Raw genomic sequence first — 24,935 nt, 5'->3', positions numbered from 1 at the left:
GTAAAACAGGTATATGTTTTATCCACCTTAAATGCAACCATTTTTTCCTTTGGTGATTACCAACTGGTCTGAGCACGCTGCTCTAAGAGTTCAAAGCACACACCATGCAGTCTGTACCATCCCTCATCTACGGCACCCTAATTGCTACAGGATGTCCAAAAATTGTCCTGCTTTGATCAGCTGATTTCAAGAGTAGCATGAACCATTTCAGCCACGTCCAGAAAACCCAAGAACCACACTAGATAGCTTCCTAATCAAACCCAAAACTTCCTAATGGTTACAAACAGCAAAGTACCAGTCCAAAAAAACTGACCTGAGGTTTACAAACACCCAGCACCTACATCTAATGTGCTTCCCAAAAACTGCCAGCGTCGTGAGGCTTTCTGGTGAACACATGTGGGGAACTAATCAGACAAGAAAATTCCTCAGGATACTACAGATCTAGGCCATAAGTGCTCGGGCACACAAAGTCTTATCCATCATATAGCACAGAGATGAAATGCAGACAGCAAAGGTATGAATCAGGCTGCACTCCTGCAGAAAACCACTGCAGCCCTGTCCACAGTGAGGTAACTGTATGATAATGTTCCACCATCCTGGTTGAAACCTCTGAATATTCACCACCAGAAGCACAGCAATTCACCTGGAAAGAATGTATAAATAAGGCAGCTAATTCCATTAAATCCTAGATGTGATACCACTGGAGTGTGGAACTCAGCAGCACCGTGTGAGGACCACTAGTGCTTGCTGGATTTTTTATTATTTTTTGAGACACATACTAACTCTATAATCAAAAGCAATTTTGAGCTTAAAACTGACCTCAAGGTTACCAGACTCTGTGGCAGACTGTTCCCTTTCATTGGGAGTACATTGCACAGCCAAGACGTGAGCACACACACCCCGGATGGGCCGCAGGGCTAATTAAAAAGCAGCTTTGGTGGTTGTGTCTGTTCCAAGAGCAGGTTAGTAAACCAAACTTTATAAAAAGTAATGAAACCGAAGGTGCTACAGACGCAGACAATTCCCAGAAAAACAAAGCAGAGCTCAGAGTGATGAACAGTTGTTTTACTCAACCTTAATACCTTTGAGTTTCTGACCTGTGATGAGCTGAAAAAAAGAGAGAACAGCGAAAGTCACTTGAAAACTAAGTTGAAACACGGGGTATTCTGAACTGGAAGTTAAAAATTTCTTCATGAAATTAAGTGCCATTGATCAAAAGGTTTTAAAAAAAATTTGGGATACAGCAGTGCCTGAATTTCAAAATTACACCATTGCCTCTATAAAGCTATTTAATAAAACAAAAAGACAAGGAAAAAGCAGAGAATACTTGGCCTTACCAGTTGCCAAATGGAATTGATTCCTCTCACAGCCAAGTTGTGCACAATGGATTCATTTACATTTCTGCCCTTGCCCTGAATTCCCTGGCTTTCTAGAACTGCACTTGGTTCTTCAGCATCACAAAAGTCTCCTACAGTTTCATTTATTTATTTTCTGTAAAAAGGAGAAAGGAAACCTTTCTAAAATGTTACCAGCAGGTCATGGTGGCTGGGGCAAGTGTTGGCCACAAGGAAGTGTGATGCTGAACCACTGAGGCAGCAGGAAGTGCAAACACTGACCCTGCATGGACAACACCTCACAGGGCTGAACGAGGGTTTCCATCTGAGCGCTCCTCTTCCAGCAAAGCAAGAGCTGCAGATGAGAAATCTGGTCTCTGCAGCAACCATCCTACTCTTGGAGCAGGAGCTCAACAGTTCCTGGAGAGGCAGCCCTGGGCTCCTCCCTGAGCTCCTGCATGCAGGCACAGGCACGGGGCCACCCCGCTCTCTAACCCTCGGGAACAGGGGAGTGCTGCCTTCCCACTGCAGCCCAACTGTACCCCCGGTGTATTTACATTTTAGCAGCCAGGCTGAAACACCAAGTGAGAACGAGAGAAACCTCAGCCTACAGCAGATTTCCACCCCTTGGCAGCTTTCACAGCAGAGCTGCCACACCTTCAGCAAGTTACCAAAAGCTTTCTTCCGTGTGAGAGCTGACTTAGGGCTGCATCTGTTGTTTTGTTAAATTAAAGTTGCATCTTGGTCTTCTGTCAGGACAGGGAAGAAACTGAAGAACTCTCTCTCTTGCCTTTAATAACATATCCCAGTTTAAAAAAAAAAAGATGACAGGGAAGAAATACAAGCAGTGAAAGTGAGTAAAGACCACTGACCTACAGGACTTAGAGGAACACCTTCCTTACACTCTGGATGTGCAGTGCCTGGTTTTATCATCACCCAAATAACACACCCTCTCTAGAATATTTCAGTGCAGTTTAACATAGGGAAAACCATTTGGGGACTGACAAGAAATCAAGGTATTCCATTGAGTTGCACAATTAAATATTTTAAATCTCATGATGCTTCAAGACAACGGACAGTGTTCCCTAATGCCAACAACACCCACAAAGTTAATGCACCCAATCCCTTTTCTTTAATCTCTCTTGTTCACTTACTATCAAGGCCAAAAAACCATGTTCATCTTTTATTTCTAGAGGAGCATTCTGCAGCAGCACTGTTATTTCCTCAGCTGCTCCCCTTACACGCCGTGGTTTTGGGTGCAGGTTTCTGCAAGGGCACAGTGAGATATGAGATGAAACAAGAAAGTGTGAACCCCTGTTACACCCCCACGAATTTCCTCCGAGGAACTCACCACAGCAGCCAGCACAGCAAACACCAGTGTGCTCCAGCAGCCCTCACAAATGGGATATTTTAACCCCCTCTTGAGTTATAAAACCCCAGTACTGCCCATTCTCCCTGCACAGGACTATCAGAGAATTAAAGAAAAATCAAAAGCAAATCCCCCAAGAGGCCCCACACTTAACCCCTGTTCATTGTGCTCATCAGGTAAGGAGCCCTGATTCTAATCTAATCAACAGTCTGCTTTAATCATCTTTTTGTTGGCTTTGGTAAAGGGAAAGGAAGGAGAGTTAAAACAAGGCAATGGATTCTAAGGAAAGAGAGCCATGAGAGCAAATAACAATTGCAAAAACAGCTGAGGCAGAGAGGCAAACACCCTGCCCTGTTACACAAAGAATGCTACAGCAGATATATGACACAACTGCCTCAGGACAGTCTTAATCAAAAAGGTCCAGAAATAAAGACCAGATATTCTCAAAGTCCTTTGCCTTTCCTCTTCAGCAGGATGTAATCCTTTCCAGGCTGGTGAATTCAAGATGGATTTAGGACAACTCTTCATTTTAGCGTGCAAGGCCAGCAACAGCGAGGTTATCCCACCCCAAAAGCCAAGGAGCACTGGGAATTCGGGGGGATGCATCTGTAACAATAGCCCCTTTCTAGTCAGATTAGAGATCTGTTCACCCCTCCCACCCCGAGCCAGGGGCAACGGTGGGGAGATTAAAACCACGGGCAAAAATCACTCGCCAGTCCCAGGGCCCGTCCCTCGCGGTGTCCCGGCTGTGCCCCCACAGCTGGGGGTTTATGGGCATCACCAGCATCCCATCCCACAAAGGGGAACCACTGGCTGGGCTGGGAGCCTCTGAGGCCACCCCTGTGCCAAGGGCACTGTGCAGGCAGAGGGCAGCTCAGCAGAGAGGGCCCTTTGTGCTTGCTTATGGCCGTGGAGATGAGCGCAGATTTATGGGACTTTTCATCCTAATTAAAAGCAGAGGTCATCTAAGAAGAAACAGACTTTCAGAAAAGGGAACTTCTAAAGGAAAATGTGTTGTAAAGGAAGTTCGTGGACTCCAATATTTGTGAAGCTGAAGTATGTAGTTTATTTATGTTTGTACTTATGCTTTTCATGGGATGTTTCAAAAACCCTCAGAAGAGCTCCCACGGATCTGGAATAATACGTGCACTAATTACTCAGCTCAATTTGAGCTCATGGCTTTTGGGACAGCCCCTGGAGCCAAGGGGCCAGCTCCTCAGCTGGCTTACAGCAACCTGGCTCCATCCCACACGGCACTCAGAGCAAACAAACTCTTCATTTATTCAGAGAACTCAGCCTGTCTAGGTGAATTCAAGCATGGGGATAGTTTTTGTAAAGTGAGGCTATTTAGGACCACGTGAAAATAAAAAACAGCAGAAGTGAAATGCTTTGGATTGACACCCACCATTTTATGCCTGGCTTTCTAAAATTCCTGACTCCTTTCAAAATCCTTTATATTTCTATTACACATTATTATTTTTCTTTTTTTCTTTCTATCTGTTGTGCTGTCATTGCTCCTGCAGGCCACGTCACTTTATTACAGTCCCTTTTTCTTTTCTCTTTCTTACTGTCTTCAAAGAAGACAGAGTATTGCTCCACCAATAGGAGACCTATCTGCCATTCTTTTTCTTGTCCAGAAAAAAAAGACAATTACAGTCCCCCTTTTATGCTTGGCATCATGGCAAAAGGAGATTGATACTTGTTTTGGAATTATTACTCCCTTATTCATAAATCTTGTCCAGAGAGTCTAGCTCACAATGCCAGCCTACAGGCACACTATTGTAGGAGATACTTATTAAATTCAGTTTTATCATTTAACTTTGGCTCCAGCTCAAGGAGCTTGAGATTTGTAACAAGAGCCCTGTTTCCAATATTGATTTTTGGCAAGGAAAAATGCTAATTTATCAGAGGTTCTAAAATACAGTGAATTTTCCAGCCCAGCCCAGAAACACTACCTACCCACAGAAGAGATTTTTCATTGGTGTGTCACAGAGTGGCAGGTGGAGAAATCCCATTAGTTACAATCCCAGTGTGCCTCTGAGTGTGCTTCCACTCCAGGAGCTGCAGCACACTCAGGAACTCCACAAGTCTTACATGCTTCACTGCAATAATTTTGTTGATCTTTATGTAGAAATTTATCCTTCTCCAGACAACAGTTTCTCCACAGCCACCTCAGAGATGTCAAGGTACACAATCATCCCCTGGGGTCTGAGACCATGCTCCATGTAGGAAGTGGTCCTGACTTAAGGTCTGTACAGAAAAGATGATGTTGAAGGTACTTTTCCAAATCTGGTAATTTGGTCCCAGCCTAAGAGCACAGGAGCATCCTTGGAGCACAGAGGGGCTCAGGGGAATGCTGCTGGAATGATCTTCAGTGAGCCTCTGTAAGCACTGCCCTGAAACCACGAACCTGCTCCTGCACCAAGGATTCCTGGCGTGGCAACAGTCTCCTTAGAGGGGACCATCTGCTTCAGGGTCTCACAGAACTGCTCTGAGCTGGCACAAACCTGAACCAGGCCACAAAAAGAGCTTTACAGGGCGTATAAACCTGCAAAGAGTCACCAGCTCCTCAGGAGGTGATTGCCCAGCACTTTGCACTCCTCCTTCCCGCTGAGTTGGCTGTGCTGTCTCCACCTCAGTGCTGCAAACCAGCTCAACTCCAGCTCAGAACTGGCTGTCCTGGCAACTGTGCTCAGGGGCACAAGCTCAAGAGGTCTGAGAGGGGTAAGAGGGTTGTGGGCAGCTGTGCTGGGCAACAGACTACTGTGCAGCAACATCAAATGCACAGCACAGGAGAGGAGTCCCAGAGGGCTGTAAGGATCTTTGCTGGCAACTGGAAGGCCAGTTCCAAAAATCAACAAGGTAATTTGAGAGGGACAGTCAGGAAGGGGCAGACTGGGGTACAGGCAGGCTCAGGGTGCTCGAAGCCTACCCAGTGCTTGCCTGGGCCACCTCAGGTTCAGCTTCACCTGGGGGATGAGAGAACCACTCTCCAGCTATGTCACCAAGCAGGAGGAATGAAGGTTGCAGATAGCACCGAGCTGACTCTGGGGGACCCAAGAGTCTCTGCAAGCCCTGTGGTGTGACCACATTTCTTTCTATCCATGGGTTCCAGCCTGAGTTATCTGAGACGCCGGTTTCCGGCACTCAACAAGGAAGATGTAAAATCAACAGAATTTGATGAGCTGCCAGGGATTTGACTAGGCTACAAAGACTTTGATATTTTACAGAAGCTCAGAATGAAAATCAGCTGCTGCTGTTGCCAAGTGTATGTTACTGTTTTTATTTAAAAAAAAAAAAAAATCTTTCAAGAACAAATAAAACCAAACAAAGACGTCTCATCCTCCTGTACTTTGGTTCCAAGGCACACTCAGGCAGGTTGGCTCACTGGCTATCCATGTGCCATATGCTTTCAAGTTTATTCTTTTATTCACTCCCACATTTTAGCCCCTTCCATTTCAGAAGAGGAACAGCTGCACAGATGCTCTATAAATAAACTACATAATTTATTGGAAGAGGTTTTTTGTTTATTTTTTTTTTTAAGCTGCCACATATTCCCCAGCTCTATCCTTTTCCATGCTCTCTACAAAACTCAGTCAAGTTCAAATGCAGCTTGGGTTTGTCTGTACAGTGTGCTCAACCCGATAAACAACTGCAACTTTTTATCTATTAATAACAAACTGTATGTACTGATCTTAACACAGAAAGTAGTTACAATGAACGTAAGTTCATTTAGAACTTAACTGTCAGAACTTAACTACCATGACTAAACTATCAGAAATAAATTTGAGAAACGGTCCACAGGGTGGATATGTATCGGTAAGACACAGAAATCTCAACATACAGCTAATTTCTGATTCTCTGCGTACTTTTTAACAAATCAGTGCATTTTCGGGTAGACAGGCCTCTCATCCTGTTACCAAGAAGAAAATCTGTTTTGTCTGCTCGGAGGACAGACAGACCTCTCTGACTAAGATCACTAATCTCATCTGTGCGTGCAGGAAGTGTGACAAATGGCTGGAGCAGTTTATCACACGAATGTAACCATCGAGTCATAAAGGGAATAAGATATTAACCTCCACAAACAAACTAGTGTTCTGTTTCTCAGCACAGAGGAAGTATACATTGAACAAGATAAGGGTACGAAACACATGCTATTGATGAGATAAGGAGCTTGCAGCAACAGTGCAGACACAGATATGTCTCGTGCTATCTGAGTAAAGGCAAATGCCATTCGAAACTTTACTTTGGGGAAATAGATTTTTAAGAAATTTTGTCCACGATATGTACAGGGAGACTGTAAAACCACCAGGGACACTCCTGGAGCACTGACTGTGTTTTTACCACGCTTTCACCACCTCTGGCAAACAACCTGTTTGATGTAAACAGGGGGCAGAGCCAAAGTAGTAACTCAGTGTTTCGTACAGAGCTGTTTCCCGGAGAAAATGAAAGCTTTTACAAGATATTATGGACAACTCCTGGTGGGGGGCCAGTTGTCTTGAACTGGGGGTTTGAACATCTCTGTGCCACCGGGGAGAATCGGCTTCCAACGCGAGTTTGGGCCAGCAGGGTCTGGCAGAGCTGGAAGTGACAGTCTCTGCCTCGTGCTAAATCAATTTAGAGCAGCATCAGAGTCTTGAGGGACATGGGCAGCCTCAACAGCTGGTACATGGTGAGGCAGAAGGCAGTTTAACAGGGAGAATGACAATCCATACAGAAAAGCAACCCCAGTTCACGCTACTCGTGATCTCTGCCTTGGCACACAGAAAGCTCTCACCTCCCTGGAGAAGTTATGGGGTGGTGAAATAAAAGAACTCTGTCCCCACACATGCAGCAGAGAAAGAGCTGGAAATTTTCTCAAAATCATTTATCTGAGAAACAGAAGTAAATTTCTGAAGAGCCAGCAATGGAAGAAAACAGCCCTGTGATTTATTAGCCTCGAGACTCTGAAAAGAATTCTTTGGCCTTTTTCCATTAAGATTTTGCAACCTATGTTATAGCCAGTGGGAAATTGTTTAGTTCCCAAACCATGCCCTCAGTCATAAAATCTGTGAAGCTGATTCATTACTATTTATGTGGTGCCATGGGCATTTTACAGACAAAGAGAAGACACAGCCTCTGCCTTCAGAAGCTCAGGTGAATCCACCTGTCCAGGTGTATGGGAAGCAGCACTCAGTGTCCTAGAGCAAACACTCCACATCACTCAATGAGTTAAGTATTGATACTCACCTGGGATGCTGGGATGATTTAGACAGGAGGATACTTAGAAGACATGTAATTACTGTCTAAAAATTTGTGACATTATGTCATTGAGACTGTAAGACTTTTCAGGTCATATGTTCTTTTGTAATGGCTTTATAATGAAAAGGTACTTAGCCTCGTATTATGAATTTCTGATAACAGGTAGGATAGCATGAAGCAGTGTCACTATGAGATCAGACCAGAAATTCTGCACTGCCTACTGATTTCTTCAGGGTAAAAGCTCACAAGTTCCATCATACACCTCCAAACATACAACATAAAGTATTGAAAGAAAATAATTAAATAATTTCTGTGATTATTGTTAAAGAAACACAAAAGTGTACCAGGTCTCCAAACCAACCTCCTGAAGTACATAAAATCCTTGTTCTGGCCTATGTAGAGTGAGCAGTTACAGCTCTCAGTAAGAAACAGTCTGGGACCACTCACCTAGAAGGCAAAACTTCATCATGGCAGAGGTTGTGAAAACAGAAATTACTGTCAATAAGTGTAGGCAGGACCTGTTTGCTGGACTGAGACACTCACATTCAGATTTGCACACAGGATTATCAGACACCTTCACCTACAACCTTTGCACTGGCAATAGGGGTACATGTGACTAATTGGCTGAACAACCAGGGTATCATATCTCCACACCATACATTTGTTATGAGAGTCAGATATAATGTGATACCAGGAATTTTCATGTTGACACTGCTAAGCCTCTCACACCCTCTCCTATTTCCCTATTACTCCACACAAGCCTGTCTGTGCCTGCCCTTTTGGACAGCTGAGCAGCAAATGTACCCAAAATAAACAAATTATACCACCTCTACATGAAGAAATGTCATTATTGCACATACAAATAAGGCACATGTGAACAGAATGGACAATTAAACAAGGCTGGTGCATGTCATACACAGGCAGACGTGTCCTGACCCTGTAACACCACCCCAAACACTGGTACCTACGGCAAAGAAACACCAGCAACGCCCTCCTCTGAAAGCAAGGGAACTTGTCTTATAACTCAGAGACTGTAAAAAGGGGAATACTGACTTCTTTTTTTGTTCACAATGGTGAGGGGGTCACAACTCCTCTCCAAACGGGAGCAATTGTGTACTTGATTCTTGCATTTAACACACAAATGAAAACCTGTATGGGGGAGGGAGGAGAGGAGGGAAGCATCTCCCACTGGTGTTGAAAACTCTCCCCTCATTCAGGTCTTTTAATTCTCCAGAGGTGACTATCTAGCTGAAACACACTATAAACCAACAAAAAACACCCCCTCTCTATAAGTATGATATTAAATTAAGAAGCCCCCAGGCTCTTAATGCTTTCTCACATGTCAGGGCTGTCCCCTGGCAGGTGCATGACAGCCCTGAGCTCCAGCCCTACTTATGCTCAGCATTTCTTTCATGTCAGTGGCTGTGCAATAGGTGGTGGAAACCTCTGCAATCAACATCAACAGAAGTGAAAGAATTAGCTGTAAAATGACTTACGGAGTAGCCTCTTCCTGAAAGCGATTGAGCAGAACTCTGTGGGAGGAAACAATATGCCACAGTAAGTAATGCAAGAGACTCTGTGTAATGTAAGATAAGAATCATTTCGAGATTCCCTCCCCCAGCCCAGTATTCCTTAGGGGGAAACCTCACAGCCTCAGAGGAGCTCCTGATATTCTGTGTTGCTGCCATGGGAGGAGCAGCCAAGGAGCACCTCCAGGTGAGGGCTCCGGGGCTGCCCCAGACAAGTGTTTGAGGAGCCAGGAGGGCTCTGACAGCTCCTCCCGGCTGAGGGAACAGCTCCGGGCGTGGGAGACGCCTTCCCAGCAGCGGGGAGCACATTTGGAGCCGTCCCTCTCCAGTGTGGTGGCAGCTTCCCAGGAACAGCACACACGTGTAAGGGAACAGCACACACGTGTAAGGGAAGTGTAAGGACGTGCTCCCGAATCAGGGCTGCGCATTTTGCCTCATCAGCTCCAACTTTCAATCATGTAACCACACATCCCACTTTCCATTCCCCTCTACGAATCCGTGAGCCTCCAGCCTTCACTGCTGCAGCATTACCACATGACAACTCTATCTGAAACAACAATAGCAGCAAAGCACTAATTCATCATCTCTCAGAGCTTTAATAAGCATTCTGTCCCTTTTGAATAAGTTAAATTACATTGTTTACTCCTGCTCTTCATTTCAGCTCCTCCTGCTCCTTTCTCTACCACATCCTTACCTCTTTCACATGCTGCCAAATCATTTGGTTCTTTTCCTTCTCATTACACCAGCTCCAGTCACTTGGATCCCTTTCCCCTCTCTACGACCCAACACTGTTGAGCTGCTGTTTTTTGCTGGCAGTGGCTTTCTCGGAGCAGCTGAATGAATTCCACCTCCAGCTCCAGCTGCTGCTATATGCCTTCTTTTCGGAAATTAAAAAGAAGCTGGGAACAGTGGTGGCACACGACACCACATGACCCAGCAAGGACTCTGCAGGCCAATTTCCAAGTGTGATTTATAATCACGATGCCCTCGCTACGTGATTTTATTAAACAAGATCCAGGGAGTCTCAGCAGTCCTGTTTCCAAGACTGATGTTCTAGCGGGTACCAAAGCCTGACCAAAAATACTGAATTGTTGCAGGCTGATCTTGAGGATTGTTTGTCTTTTTGCACCAGTGCCAGAAGTTAATAAATCAGCCCAACAGCACAACACCCCAACGAGATTGATGCAAACCGATTGCAAACACTTGTAATTTTCCACCAGTCCCTTTGTACTACCAGTTTGCAAACCTTTTGATCAGAGGATACCAAGATACACACAGAAACCTTTCCAGAGTCCTGCTCTCAGTGGAAGACTCAATTGCCTCATCACTCTGCCCATGCAGCTCAGTGCCACTGCCTTGCACCTGCCCCAGACAGGCAATTTGCCAGCCAAGTGCCCAGGGAGGAAAGTTTCCAAAGCCAAGAACAGGCAACAGCAAAGCCCTACAACTGATTTGAGTGTGCTGCTGGAGGCAGGAGGCAGGTTCCCTGTTCAGCCCATCACCAGCTGGCACAGGAACCAGGGTGCCAGAGGGAAGGAAAGATGTGACACAGCTCTCACATACAGCTCTGCAGCCCAGGGGTGACTGGGTGCCAGTCCCCACCCCTGGCATGGCCCTCTGTCCTGCTGCAGCTCCAAAGACCTCTGCACTGCAGGGAAAGGACAACTTTCACAGGGGAGCCTGAGACAGCAGTAACACACCAACAACAGCATTTAACTTCCCACCTTCTGCCTGTTGCACGTGGATTTGGCATCTGCCTTCAAATGGTACCAAAAAAGTAGGGAGTTATTTATAAACCTCTTTAATGTGAACTGCCCAGAAATAAAGCTACAGACTGGTGAAATGAAGGGCAGTAGCATTTACATCTGTTTTTGAGAAACCATGGAAAACCTATCCCTCCCTCTAAGTACTTTTTACCCCAAAGTGCTCGTGGAATTCAGCCTTGTACAGAAAATGGGTTAGTAACAATGTCCTGCTATCTATGTAAGTACATCCAACAGCTGAACACACTTTGGAGAGCTTGATCAGGCAGTTCACCTAAAGTAAACACAGAAATGAGGAGGGGGCAAATTACCTGCTTGGAGAGACAGGAGGAGAGAAGGAGAAAGGGTGGAAGTTCTCACTCCACCCCCTCCATCAACTCAGATTTAACCAAGAATGACAAGGTCTAACTAATTGGAAATAATAACCAAAAACAGAAACAAGAGGTTTCATTAGAAGCTTCTCTCTAGGGAAACAGCCTCTCAGAGCATTTTCAGTCTAACAGTTATTTTCAATCTTTGAGCCTTGTGCACACATAAAATATTTTCCCGGCAAGGAGCAGACCCTTGGACAAGGAACTCAAATCCACCAACAACAGACTTGCTTTTCTGAAGATAACTTTAAGGCATCCCAAGCTGTCCAAGAACCCCAGGAATCTGCAGACCACTGATTTAAAACCACCAAGTAGAAAACAATAAAAACAGTTGCTGAATAAAGTGTTACATCAGAAATAATTAAAACTGAATGGCAATTTACTCTGGCATTTTTCACATCCACGAACTTCTTCCTCCCTTAAAAGCTCCAACATTAAATACCCTGAAAATCAGGGGGGAGGAAGGAGGAAGGGTGGGGTTTTTCCCCCTCCCTCAGAATTTTTATTGCATGCATAAAGTTAGTAACTGGTGAATTCTCAGGATTCAACTTGTAAAATCCTCTCCAGCGATGAAGTTTATGCACAGCCAAGCCCCACACTCTCCAGAGCTCTTTGTATGCTTTTTTCTGTGCATCTAACAAACCACTGTTGCTTTCTTGGTTAGCTGGGAACACTGGGACTCTTTAGGAGGATCCACACCAACTGCCACATGTAGAAGCTTTGAAAACCCCCAGCTAATATCAGCTACGAGTGCCAGAGCAGAACAGTTTGCGTGCAACTGTGATGGATGTTCCTAAGGAAAAAAAATCTTTGGGGGTTAATATAAACATAGCTCAATCCGTATGTCTCTATATCAAGATCAAATAATGAGAAAAGTAATCAATCGTGGCTGCAAATATAAGAAATCTTAGTGGAAGTTTAACTTGGCATCTGCCCAAAGCTGAAGAAACCTCCTTTGACTGTGAATGAGGGCTTGTCTGGCAAGAGCAGTTACTGGGGCAAGTCTTCAGCTGGAATGACTTTACCCAGGCTCTTACCCACAGGACAGGAGCACTCACATGGAGGGCTGTCAGAAAATCCTTATTTTTAAAATAGTGTATTTGCTGTTTGGGTCCTTTTTCTCCCCTTTGGAAGGTCCTCAGGGCACAATGGTCACCGTGGCACCCAGCCAGCCACATCCCTGCCAGTGCTGCACCCACCAGCACAGCATCAAACCCAAAGCAGCCCTTACTGCTGCAACCCAGGCACCCCAGACAGCTCGTCCTGGCCCTCAGACAGTGCCTGGAGGAACCAGTGCTGGCAGGAGAGGGGCTGACAGACACACAGCTCAGAGACACCCCCCGTGACCCCACCTGGGCAGCTCTCTGCATCCAGAGCCACAGCAGCTGCCACATCACCGTGCCCTCCCCAAAGCCTTTGGATCTGCCAACCCCAGCCCGGCACAGAGGAGTGGGAGATGGGGATTATGGAATGCCAGAGTGTGGAATTCCAGAGTAAGGAATGCCAGCCCTCCATCAGAGCAACCCCGAGCACTCCCCGGGGAGGGCAGGGGCCCTCCCTGCCCCGTTTGAGCACTGCCTTTGTGCCTCTTCCAGTGCTCTTTGGAATACCCAGGGATTCTGAGGGAGGCTGTTACTGGTTAGGGGCAAAAATGAGTGTGGTCTGTGCATTTAATGACGCATAAGTGGAGCTGCACTGCTAGATGGCATTTGTGCTTAAAGATAAATGGCTTATAATATTTTGCAGATGATGTGCCTCTTTTACAACTGAAGATTTTTGGTTCCTTTTAAGCCCAAGGTTAAAAACAAAACCAGACAGCACAGACATTTCAGTTATGTCACAGAGTGAATTATTTCTACCCTGGGATAGCTCTCGTGTTAATTACACTGGATATAAAAAAAATACACCTTTCTGGCAGCAAAGGCAAAATCTGACTGCTGAAAGACTCTACTATCCCCCCCACTGATGCCCTTGAGGGTCTGAGTTACACTGCAACCTGCAACTGTATTTAAAAAATTTCTTCCTTTATTTCTGATTAAAATGGTGATTGCAATTTAGGAAAAAAAAAAAAACATGACAAAATCTCACCAATAACCTGCAGCAGGTTTTCCAAGATTGTCTATTAAATTGACAGGAGAAGTTATTTCCCTTGTATAAATAAAAGCATGGCCTTCCACTGCTCTCATGATGCAAAGGAAATCAAGACACCCTCTGTTCACTCTCTTAAATCCATGGGGTTACTTATTGAACAAGAAAGACAGCAGGAAGGGCTTTAAAATCCAGTAATAATCACAGTAATAGGGCACCTCAAGCCAATTCCCCACTCTCAATGGGTCAGGCAGGTTTCAACTTGGATCTTTTGTATCCTTGATATAAAAACTAACTATAAGGGGATTATGTTAAAAGCAGGTGATGGCAGCACAACCACAAAATTAACTCGTTTGTAGTGTTTTCTTCCCTCCTCTTTGGCAAAAGACCTAAATTAACATATTCCAGAAATGTCAGGAGTTCATTCCTGCTTTTCTGACATGTGCCACTTTTGTTGGCTGAAACCTGAAGTGTATCAAGTACCCCCCAGTCAGATGTTTTCAGCCAATAGCTATTCCTGTGTGGGCACAGGACAGTCCCCAAAAAGAGCCTCCTACCACTGCTGTTAATCCCATCCTCAGACAGGCCCAGTGTCACCCGAGGAGCCCCCAGCAGAGGAGGGAACTGAGGCAGATTTCCCAGATCCTGCTTAGTGCCCAATCCTGCCTTGCCAAATCACAGGCCCAGACTTACCATAGAGCCCAGTGCCACAAGCCTGATTGGCTTGATTATCACTCAGCTGAGTTAAGCAACAGCAGGTACAGAGATGTGATTTTTAATTCTGTTTTATTGTTGAGGATGAAACTCAGCTCAGCTGTACCCACCCTCCACTCTTCCTTGGTGACCCCAACCCTGCAGTGAGGGAGGACTGAGGCACGTGGAAGGGTGTGTGTTTACCCTCCACTCAGTCATTTATGGAAAGTTCAACAACAGAATATGGGTTCAGCTTTGAACACCAGAGAAGTCTCGTATTTCCTTTCCAAGCAGGTCCCTTATAAAACTCAAATGTCTTGGAATGGCAGAGTAAGTGGGGAGGAGGCCAAAAAGGGCTAAGGGCAGAAGATATCCCAGACCTTAACACAGAGTCTCTTAATGCAATTAATTTCCATAGCCACACTCCTGTCTGCTGATACAATGAGTTCAATCGACTTGGCAAAGGTCACACAGTGCATCTGATGTTCACTGAGATTAGAAACCCAGACCTGACAAGATAACCACAACACATGATGAATGATTTGGATGCTGTGCAAAACTTGAATGTGTTCCTTTCTTAATTCACTTACTTTATTATGTTGGCTAAACAAAGAGGGTTATGCTCAGAAATACTGCAAAACCAGTTCAGTAAGATATCCAACTACACAAGGTCTGAACATCTGTAACTGGCTTGATAAGCTACAGAACAGCTTCCAACCAAGACACTTGGATACCTACAGCTGATGGTCACAGACAGCAGAAGGAAAGATGGTCAGTGACCAGGAACAAAGAACTGGGTACAGTCAGTCAGGATCAACATGAAAAGACCTCACCCTTCTGAGACACAGAGAACCTACATGAGTGCTGCTCCCATTCAAACCATCACCCTCTGCCAACTTACCAAAGCCTTCTCCAGACCTTCTTCCTTCCCAAGCTATGTGTCACTACCTGAAGCTTCATACAAGTCATTACAACTTTGCTTGTCATTTCTGCAGCAGCAGTTTTCATGCAAGCATTTGGTATTTTGAGGGACACTCAAGATAAAAGCAGACAGAACACTGAAGGGATGGGAATTTCTGCCTCCAGAAGAATGTGACTTGCAAGTTGTCAGGATCCTTCCATGTATATTCAAACCAGTTTCCCAAGACTCATGGTTTGAGGAGGGGGTCTTAGAACTATCCTGTTGCTACCTCTGTTTTGCCAAGCTCTGTGATGCTCTTATCCCACTCTTCCAACTGCGGGTCAGATTCCAGCGTTACACACAGGGAACGATGCACAGCATGTGCCACAAAGAGTTTGCAGCCCACACGTTGCTACCCCAGGCCTTCCAAAAATCTCCTCCAACCCACTCAGTAACACCCCTGATGATGGCACTGAGACCTTCCTGAGCTGAGACACGCCAAGCTCTGCTGTGGCACTGCCACCCTGCCCGCAGCCAAAAGCAGGCACAGCACACACACCAGAGTTCACAAAGTGGATAAACACGGAGCTGTGGAGCGACTGTGGCCCAGCTCTCACTTCAGAGGCTCATCTGATTGTGCTTCTGGCGAGGTACTTCAGCCTGAGGCACAGGGAAGGGACCTGCAGCTTCCTACCCTGCTGCTGCTCTAATCCCCCTGCCCCAGGAGGGGAAGCGTGGCACAGAGAGCAGGAGGGAAGGGGGGAGACAGTGCCTGTGATGGCACACAAAGAAAAGCAGATCACAGGGAACTGCTTGAATCAGGAATCACAGAAGTTATTTTGTATTCATCTACCAGAGAGAGAATTTTATATCTAGTCTATACAATATGCTAAACGCTTATCAAAGAACATTTAGAGAGAGAGGAAGATCTTTGCATTTCCTAAAAGACCGCTTTTGGTTTATTATGTTTAAAGCAAAACAAACAAACATACGAGGATAGGATGATGGAAAATTAGAAAAGATAGCCTGGGGGATGAGAGGTAAAGGCTCTGAACAACTTAGGAGCAGCGCTTGCTGGTTTTATGCACAGCTGAAGCCAATCCCTTGAAAAGGAGAGTTTTGACTCTTAAGTGGCCAGCACCTCTTGCAACATATTTCCTAATCAGCGAGTATTTATGGTCGATATTTTATATTTCCAATTTCCCCCTAAGGGCTCGTGAGAAAGCAGCACACCTGCCAACCTTTTCAGCTGGGCCAATAATTGCCAATTTGCTCTTTGCCTTAGTATATCACTCAATTTAGCCCTGGCTGTGCCCTGCATACATCCTCATTCATCTCTGTGCCCCCATGACAATTAGAGTGTTAGCTTCAGCTAACTAGGGCAACTATTCTACTAGGGTTGGAAGACAATTATTAGTCTATTTTCCCATCTTGTGGCAACAAAATTGAGAATCCATGACAATTACATTCAGCAATTCTGCACTCTGCCGCCTGTTCCCCCTCCTCGCCCCCACCTTCCGAATATTTCAAATTATCACAGCTCTACTACCACATTCAAATTTTCCATGTTCACAGGGAGTGAGGCTTCTATTTAAATGATAATGAGGGACGATCCATTCAATTTAGTGAGGGAGAAAATCCATTAAAAAGCAGGCAGTTCTTAAGCTGATGGGTCAAGAAAAAGATAAAACCCTTTTTTTCAAGCCATTATACAAGGCTCTGTGTGGATTTTTGGACTGTTCAGGACATCAGAAAAGATTAGGACAATTATGGAACATGGGGAAAACCCAAAACAAAATGCCCAAGCCTTCCACTTTTACTTGGGTCAACACAACAAAATAGCAATATGGCTTATCCAGCTCTTAATTCTCTGGCAACTTCCAATTACCTCACTATGAAAGACAGCAGAGGAAAATCCCATTTTGGAAAAAGGCTGTTGACTCTGTGTTGGTTGAGAGTACATGTAATAGGGATGTCAGCTTTATAGTAGTTTTTAAGGGAGTTTTATATCAACATTGGGAACATAAGTGGCAGGTTCCCATCCCCTCTCCACACCATAAAAACTGGGCTAAAACTTCACTGTTTTTCCTGCTCTGAAGTTTCATCATCCCAAAGAAGAGCCCAGCCTCAACAAATCAAACCTCTGCAGCCAGAGATGATTTCACTAGATCATAATAAGCACTTTTTTCCCCCGATGACCCATAATAAATGGCACTCAGTGTAATGTCTGGAAAGACTTACTACACGAGCCAGACAATTACTGTCTTAGTATGAAATTGTATCATTCTCTCCCCACACAAGTTTCACTTGTGGCAAAGGAGCAGCAGGATGCTCTGGGGTTTGTGGTGGACAGACTGATGGCTGTCTGTGTGTGCACAACAGAATCAATCCTCTGCTCCAGTTTTCTTTGGAGTGCAATTATCTCACGACAGACCAGGCCACCTCTTGACTTCACAGTCCATTAGAGACTAATGACATGCACTAATGTAAATAAAGAACAACTTGCTGGCATCCCACAAACGAGTCACCTGAGGAACAAACAGCACAGGGGAGCTGAGCTGCTCGGGATGGAGCCTTTGGAATGGGGAAGGACAGGGAGGACTCCCACACTCCTGAGGTGGCAACGCTGTAGCTGACACTTGCACACACACACATTCCCACCACACCTGCTGTGTGCTCCCACCCAGCAGCCAAACCTGCCACCTCCTGCCTCATTTACCCCTTTGTTCACCCAAGTTAATGGGGAAAGAGACGGGAGGGAAAGGCAGCATAAAAAACCAGGCCAAAGGCACCAAGGAACAGCAGGAGAGTGAGAAACAGCCCAGGTGCCTCCTGCTGCAGAGCATCCATCTGCAGGGACACTGCCATGTGCTGGAGCCCTGTTTGGAACCACTGACCACAAGGAAACGCTGTCCCTGTCTCCCCTTTTTGTCTTCACTGCCCTGTGGCTTTCTGATGTAAGGAGCTGTGCCAGTCCAGTGGCACCCCAGCTATACAAACAGCGTGCTGGGACTTACAGCTCCAGAGCCAACAGGGCCCAGGCAGGGCTGGACAGAAATCCTGCAGGAATCAGCACTCGGCAGAACGTCATCATCTTCTCTGCCTTTCCCTGCTCCCTCTCTACAAGACAACAAGTCTGCTGCCTTATCCCTTTGCACAGAAATGGGGAAAACCATCTGATTGCACCCGTGGGACTTTCTAAGGCTTTCAGACAGTCACTAAATAGGCTACAGAACATGTACCCGTACGCAAGGCAGCTTTATACGTAATTAAAGCTAAATTGCACTCATCGAATAATGAACGAAGAGCATTCTGTGATTCATGAACCTTACTTTTCAAACTGTTTAATTACTAATTTGAAAAAATCCTCATTTGCAATGGGTCACCAGGTCACGAGAGCAGCTTCAGCGAAGCCCTGAAGTGTGCCCCGGCCTCCAGGCACTGCCCAACTGTCCCAAAAGGAACAGAGTGCCTATTCCCCCCTGAACTGCACTGGCTGCTGAACAGGCTTCGAAGATTTTGCAGGAATTAGGCCCCTCGGAGTCAACTCCTACAGGCTCAGCCTGCAACTTTGGGGGGGCAAAGGGAAAGGAGGAGAAAAAACTGGCTTAACAAGGGAAGTCTCCAGGACCACTTAACGCTTTGACCTGCACTAATGGCCACGTGGGAACATGTCACTCCTTCCCCGTGGCCCCACGTCACAGCTGCCAGGAGCCCCTGCTCACACCCCCACCCAGGGGAGGGGAAGGAGAGGATCACACCACTGTATGCAGATATAAAATCACGATCATTATGGATCGGGGGGGTTTGTCCCCAGGGCCCCCCCGGCTGCCGTGCCCCCTCTGCGGCGCGTGGGTTCCCAGTCCTGGCAGCAGATCACAGGACGGGTTATTTTTCTCTTCCTCCCACCGCGTCGGCTGTTTACAGCGCCCCATTCACACTCCAAACATGTAGAGAGAATTTTCCCCCATCACATTTCCCTGTCAGAGCTGTCAAGCCGAATCCCGCTTTAATCTGCCAAAAGCACTTTTCTGCTGACATTTTTAATAAATACTTTCAGCTTTTAAACACATTTGTGGGAGCCATTTTTTCCCCTTTTTCTCCCTTTTCCTCCTGTAGAATGGGCTCTGAAAGCCTTAATAGCAAATACATTACACTTATCAAAGGCTTTCCCCCTCTTCCCTTTGCATCCTGAAGCGGAGGTAGTGTTTTCAATTTTAAAGCTAAATTAACTGTCCAATTGAATTTAGCTGGTGTGAGCCGTTTTCTGTGACAGGTTTTAGTTATGAAGCATATTTTACATTAATAGAACTCAACATGAAAACCACTCGCTCTGGGATTTCTGTGGCTTGCCATTGAAATGGCAAATTTAATATTTCAGACATGCTCGTGCCAGCGTTTGATTATTGTTCTTCATTTAAATCTCTCCTAACGGGAAAGGTCCTAATTAGTAAAAAATCATGTTTTAATGAAGGCGAAATGCTAATTGCTAACACAAAAAGCCTTCATATAAAATTATCCCAGCACTGCCATTGATTTCTTGGTGACTCAAAAGCCCATTTGTGTGTTTACACACTAGGGCACCGTTTGCTTTTGTTTTATCATAACATTTCACTCAACGTACCATCGAATTTCCTGAGAGAAAGACAGCTTTCCCCCAAAAAACCTCTCATATCTCGGAGGCAGGAAGCATAAAATTAGATGAACTGACTTTGCACCCAAACTATGTGATTACGTGCAGCAGCTAAACCCAAAGATACTGCAAAAAGCTTTTTAACACAACTTCTTTAGGAAAACAAAACAAAACATCAAGCCACTCTTCCCCGAGGAATAACAATCCCATTTTGTTTTCCCATCTCTGATCTTTCGCTTATCATATTATTTGCACCATGATTATAGTGTTTGCAAGGCAGCTCAACCACTTACGCCGTAACACTCAATCATGACATAAAAAAAAGTTATTACACAGTGACCTCTGGATGCCAACATTTGTTCAGCAAGATTTATGAAAAGCCATGTCAGCAGTGGGAATTGCTGCAATGAAGCGATGCTTTCTCCTCAATGGTACTTACATCACTGAGACGGTCCCTTGAGCTGCTCCGCTGAGAGCTTGTGGCCTCCCTGATGCTGTCTTCCTCGCTATTTCTGCCACTTCTGCTTGTAGGGACCTTCATCTAGAGGGAGAAGAGGGAGGGGGAAAAAGGAGATTTTCAAGCACTGCTCTGCCACCTGTTCCCGAGGTCGCCAACAGCAGTTTAGTCAAAGTTTTGCTCCTACGCCCACGGCACAGAGGAGAGGATGCCTAGGAATGCACAGGGCTTCTCTGCAGTTGTGCTTGACCACCTGTGTCCATATTCCTTTCCACTAACATGTGAGGGAAGTGGTGCTTTTGGCACTCCTGGAGGCGGCCAAGGCTGTGCCAAAGTCCTCGGGCTGAGGCGCGAGGGGAGCGGACGGACAGACCCCGTCCCTCTGCTCCCAGCACACCGTGGCTGTGACACTGGGCTTTCACTGGTGCCTCTTGCTGCTGGGCCCCTGCTGACCCCACAGCCAGGTCACTGCTCCCCAGCCCACAGATGTGCCCTGGGGCCACCCCAGTGACTGCACCGAGAGGTTGGGACTGGCCCAGTGGCCACTGAGAGACACCGGCCGGAAACAACTTGCTTGGGATACCACAGGGAATTTGAGCTAATGTAGGATTAACTCTTACAGCCAAGGCTTGTTCTCTAACTGCTACATCATCCTGCTTCCTTCACCTGAAGTTGAGCTCGCTTGTGGATTTAAGTGAGAGAGGCAATGTTTGAAATCACAGCAACCTCCTGCTTGCATCTGCAAAGAGTGTTACAGGGGGAGGAGAGGGATAGGATAGATGTCATTCACAGCTTCATTCCTGGGCTCATTTACTAACAAATTATTCTGCTAATTCCCTTGTGAAATATTGGGTGGAAAGAAGTGTTTAATTTATTAATAGGTTCTATTCATATCAGTTTGGTTCCATTTAAATTACACTATTTAAAATGTCGGCTTGTACAAATTGGTATGTTTAATGGTAATAAAATCCCTTTGTTTCTTTCTGTCCCGTTTCCTGGTGGTGTCAGTGGCCAGCAGGGCTTGCTCGTGGTGCTGCTATAACCGCCCCAGCCCTGCCCCTGTGGCACAAGGCACCAGGCTGGCTGGGCACACTGCCACAACGTGGGCACTGCAACCTGAGCCCCGGGAGCACACTGATCCCTGCACTGCCATGGATGTTGGACAGCACTGCCAGCCAAGTGCCCCACAGCCTCTTCATATCTGAATACAATGTTCAGGGCACTATTTGGAGAATGAACTTCACTACTCATCCAGAGCACCAAGCCCTGTATAGGCTTGGGCAGCAGAAGACAGGGAAAGTATTGTGCTCGTGTCCAAGCAACAGTAAATTGCTGACTGAAGTCCTGACTCTCAGTGCCTTTCTGCCACTTTACACCTCACCAATTCACCTTCCTCCGCAGGAGAAGACTTTTAGACTCAGATACATCAAAGCCCTAGAAGTAAACACTTGCTCATGGTCACCCCATCACACAACCACCACTCCCAGCACAGTGCCCTGCCTCACTCATCCTAAGCCACCTTTCCAATACGTTGCCCGGCTGCAAACTTTTATCAAGACCAGTATTTCATCTTTGCTCCTATGTCAAAACGTTCCAACAGCACAGCAATGAGAGCTGAACCCTCCTGCGAGCTGCTGGAAGTGTTTCCAGCCAGCAGTGAGTCTGCATTTGCAACCACCAGCACCACACACCGAGGCAGGAAATAACCCACTCGAAACGCATCGTGTTCAGTCCTACTGTCTGTTTCCTTAATAAATAGGTCAACAGCATCAAACACAGAAATCTAACCAGGCTACATCAATATTGGCCATTATCCATCAAATTTTTAATTCCACATATAATTAAGGAAATTTGGTGAGATTTTTTTTTTCCCCTAAGTATAAAATTATTGTCATTCGCTTACTTTGTTCTTTTTTAGGTCTTTATTAACCAATTATTACTTCAGCTATCCCATTATCTCGCCTAGGATTGATGCCAAGCCAATAAGACAAGTGGTAATATCCCCTTAATTACAGCCTTTCAAAAACACTGGCACACCAGCTTTCTCCTGTCATCTGGGTCTTCCTACACTTCATCAAAACCCACCTCCACTGGTTCCCAGCCATGAGCCAGCTCTTCTGAAACTCTTGGCTGTAAAGGATCTGACCTGCCAATCTCAATGCTTCCAGACAGCAGGTGCTTAGTTTCTGCCTCAAACAGGAACCACTTAACCATTACAAAACAGAATTACAATTTCCCTAATGCAGAGCAGAAATCCTATTGAATTCTGCGGCTTTCTGATTTCTGATCCATAACCTTAACCCTCCCACCTAGGAACACATCAAAGCCTGTCAGGATTATTACACTTCTGACCTAAACAACTCCTGGACGGTTGCAAATTAAAGGAAAAATAAATTACACCATTTCAAATCCTTTCACCTTCCCGAGCGCAAATGGTCACCAGAATTAATTCAAAAGGACTAAACTGCCAGCTGTTTAAAGTTAGCACAGACTCACCCAACCTGTTACCAGACTCGAACCTTTTGCTGTTTTTCTTGAGTTACAGTCAGCTCCAAACACCACCTGTTTCTTTTCTCCAAATTTCATTAAAGGAAAACTACACCTACACCCACAGTAACAAATTGAGACAATTTGACCTGACAAGGTCTTGCACGGGCAAGCAAATTAGAAGCATCACTGCTGCCATTAACCTTTCCAAGTAAATATCAATTATTAAACTTGCTGCACTACCTCTGTCCCCAGTTTGCTGCTGTGAATTAAGAGGGTCATCAGCCTTTTTGACAGATCTTGTTCATTTACACCTGCTGCCTGCCAGCAGGGGAGCCCGCACACCCGCGGCCCCAGCGCTCAGCCAAGCTGCCTTAATTCATCAGTAATTACCCTAATGAGCCGCATGCAGGACCCAACGAGGAGGACAAGTTGTTCTGCTAAATGGATGCATTGGTTTCACGGGCACTCTCGGCAGACCTGGGTATGAGGGAACTGGACAAAAGCTTCTTTCCCAAAGCTGCCACTGACTCTGCTGCTTGATTTCTAGTGATTTTTCTCTGGGTGTTCTTGCTTGAGTTCCAGAAATTCCTCCTGACCACGTTCCCTGATTGAGTTTTACTACAAAAACTGGTATTCCTCTCCCTTGGAAAGGGTCATTACTGTTTCAGAGACTGCAGTGGCTCTGTGGGCCAGGGGTGAGGTGGGTTCCCAGCCCTGCTCCCAACCCAGGGATGTCACAGCTGCCTCAGCACAACCAACTCCCCGAGTTCATACACAAAACATAATCCTCTCCTAGCACACACTTACAGAGATAGAGACACAGGCAGTACTGCAACCCACCCCCATGGTTAAACACCTCAGGCAGAGGAGCCAAATATCCTGTGGAAACACAGGCTTGGGAAGGGCAGGGCCAGCTGGGAGAAGCTGCCTTCCCAACTTGGACAACGTCTCAAAATACTCCCAGTGCCCAAAGCTCAGCAAAGAGGGGCTTGAAAAGGTGCTCCTTAGACTTGTCTCCTGAGGGCTGGGGGTGGGAGGGGATCTGTTTGTAAATCCAGGCTGACTTCTGAGTCACTTCAGGAAAACTAAGCTGGAACAAAATAGAAAAGGCACAAGGAGACAATTACTGGTAATTTATCTCTTCCAAAGGCCAAATCCTGTCCTCATCCAAACTCTGAGGCAGCAACACAATAATGTCCATATATATGCATTGAAACATTGAATAGGTGCTGAAGTTTTACTCAAGCAGAGCCTGTTTCATCACCGAAGTTAAGGGAATTCTCCAAAAGCATTAATTAAACCCAAGGCTGCTTAAAATCCAGACCAATGCAGTCTCCCACAAGATAAATAACACCCCTGACCCACCACACACTGCAGAAGAAAGCTGGCAGCAGCAATGCTGGCTCTCTGCAATAGCTGCAATCCAGCTTTCACCAGGAGCGACAGATCTTTGTTTGAGGAAGTGGCAGAGAGTTTCCAGCTCCGTGGGAGTGGGCCAGCACTGCAGACAGGGGAAGGACGGGGGGCAAGGCACAGAGGGTTTGTAAGGCCAGGATCAATTTGAATGCTGCAGGTGCTCATGGACAGTCCCACGCCACGTTCAGAGCCAAGAATTATGAACCTCGCGCTGTTGGACATCATGTAGCATGATTAAATATCATAACTCATCCTGGTAATAACTCCAGCTCTCATTAAAGTCCAGTTCTGCTATCCTGGAATGCTGTTGCCTTTCCATCTCTCCCATCCAACTCCCCCCTCCCCATTTTTTCCTGTAGAGCAAGGGGTGGAGGGAATATGTGAATGGGCAGAATGGGTCTTGCTTCCCCCTAAAAGGGCTTTTTCATTACCTCCACGCTGGCTCTCAGCCCCTGCTTTTTAATCATAATAGATCAGCCTGCTCTCCATTTACTTAAGCTCTTCCCATGTCAGAGGAAAGCAGGTTTTTATTTGCTGCACCTATTTTCACATCACGGGCGCGCTGCCCCTGCTCATTATTAATAAATACGCTTCGATTTATCACAAGCTCCATTTGAGTGCCACGGGGAGCCCGGGGGCAAGAGGAGACA

At 45.9% G+C, this 24,935-nt stretch overlaps 1 protein-coding gene across 19 annotated transcripts in view; it reads right to left on the bottom strand.

Annotated features, from left to right (window-relative positions):
- FBRSL1 (fibrosin like 1) overlaps positions 1–24,935 on the bottom strand; it is a 507,770-nt gene that overhangs the window by 262,916 nt on the left and 219,919 nt on the right. For 15 of the 19 annotated variants that reach the window (XM_027689358.1, XM_027689364.1, XM_027689371.1 and 12 more), the window contains 2 exons: positions 20,362–20,463; positions 9,441–9,476 (listed from right to left, as the gene is read on the bottom strand). The exons of 2 other annotated variants lie outside the window; for them this stretch is intronic. In XM_027689358.1, coding sequence (XP_027545159.1) covers positions 9,441–9,476; positions 20,362–20,463 — 138 coding nt within the window. The remainder of the gene's footprint in view (positions 1–9,440; positions 9,477–20,361; positions 20,464–24,935) is intronic. 2 more of the 19 variants (XM_027689362.1, XM_027689366.1) reach the window with 1 other exon arrangement.

The sequence above is a fragment of the Neopelma chrysocephalum genome, unplaced genomic scaffold (assembly GCF_003984885.1).
Source record: "Neopelma chrysocephalum unplaced genomic scaffold, ASM398488v2 Primary Assembly neopelma1_77, whole genome shotgun sequence".
Classification (NCBI taxonomy): Eukaryota; Metazoa; Chordata; class Aves; order Passeriformes; family Pipridae; genus Neopelma; species Neopelma chrysocephalum.
The sequence above is the reverse complement of the archived record's forward strand: the minus strand, read 5'-3'. Positions and strand labels throughout refer to the sequence as shown.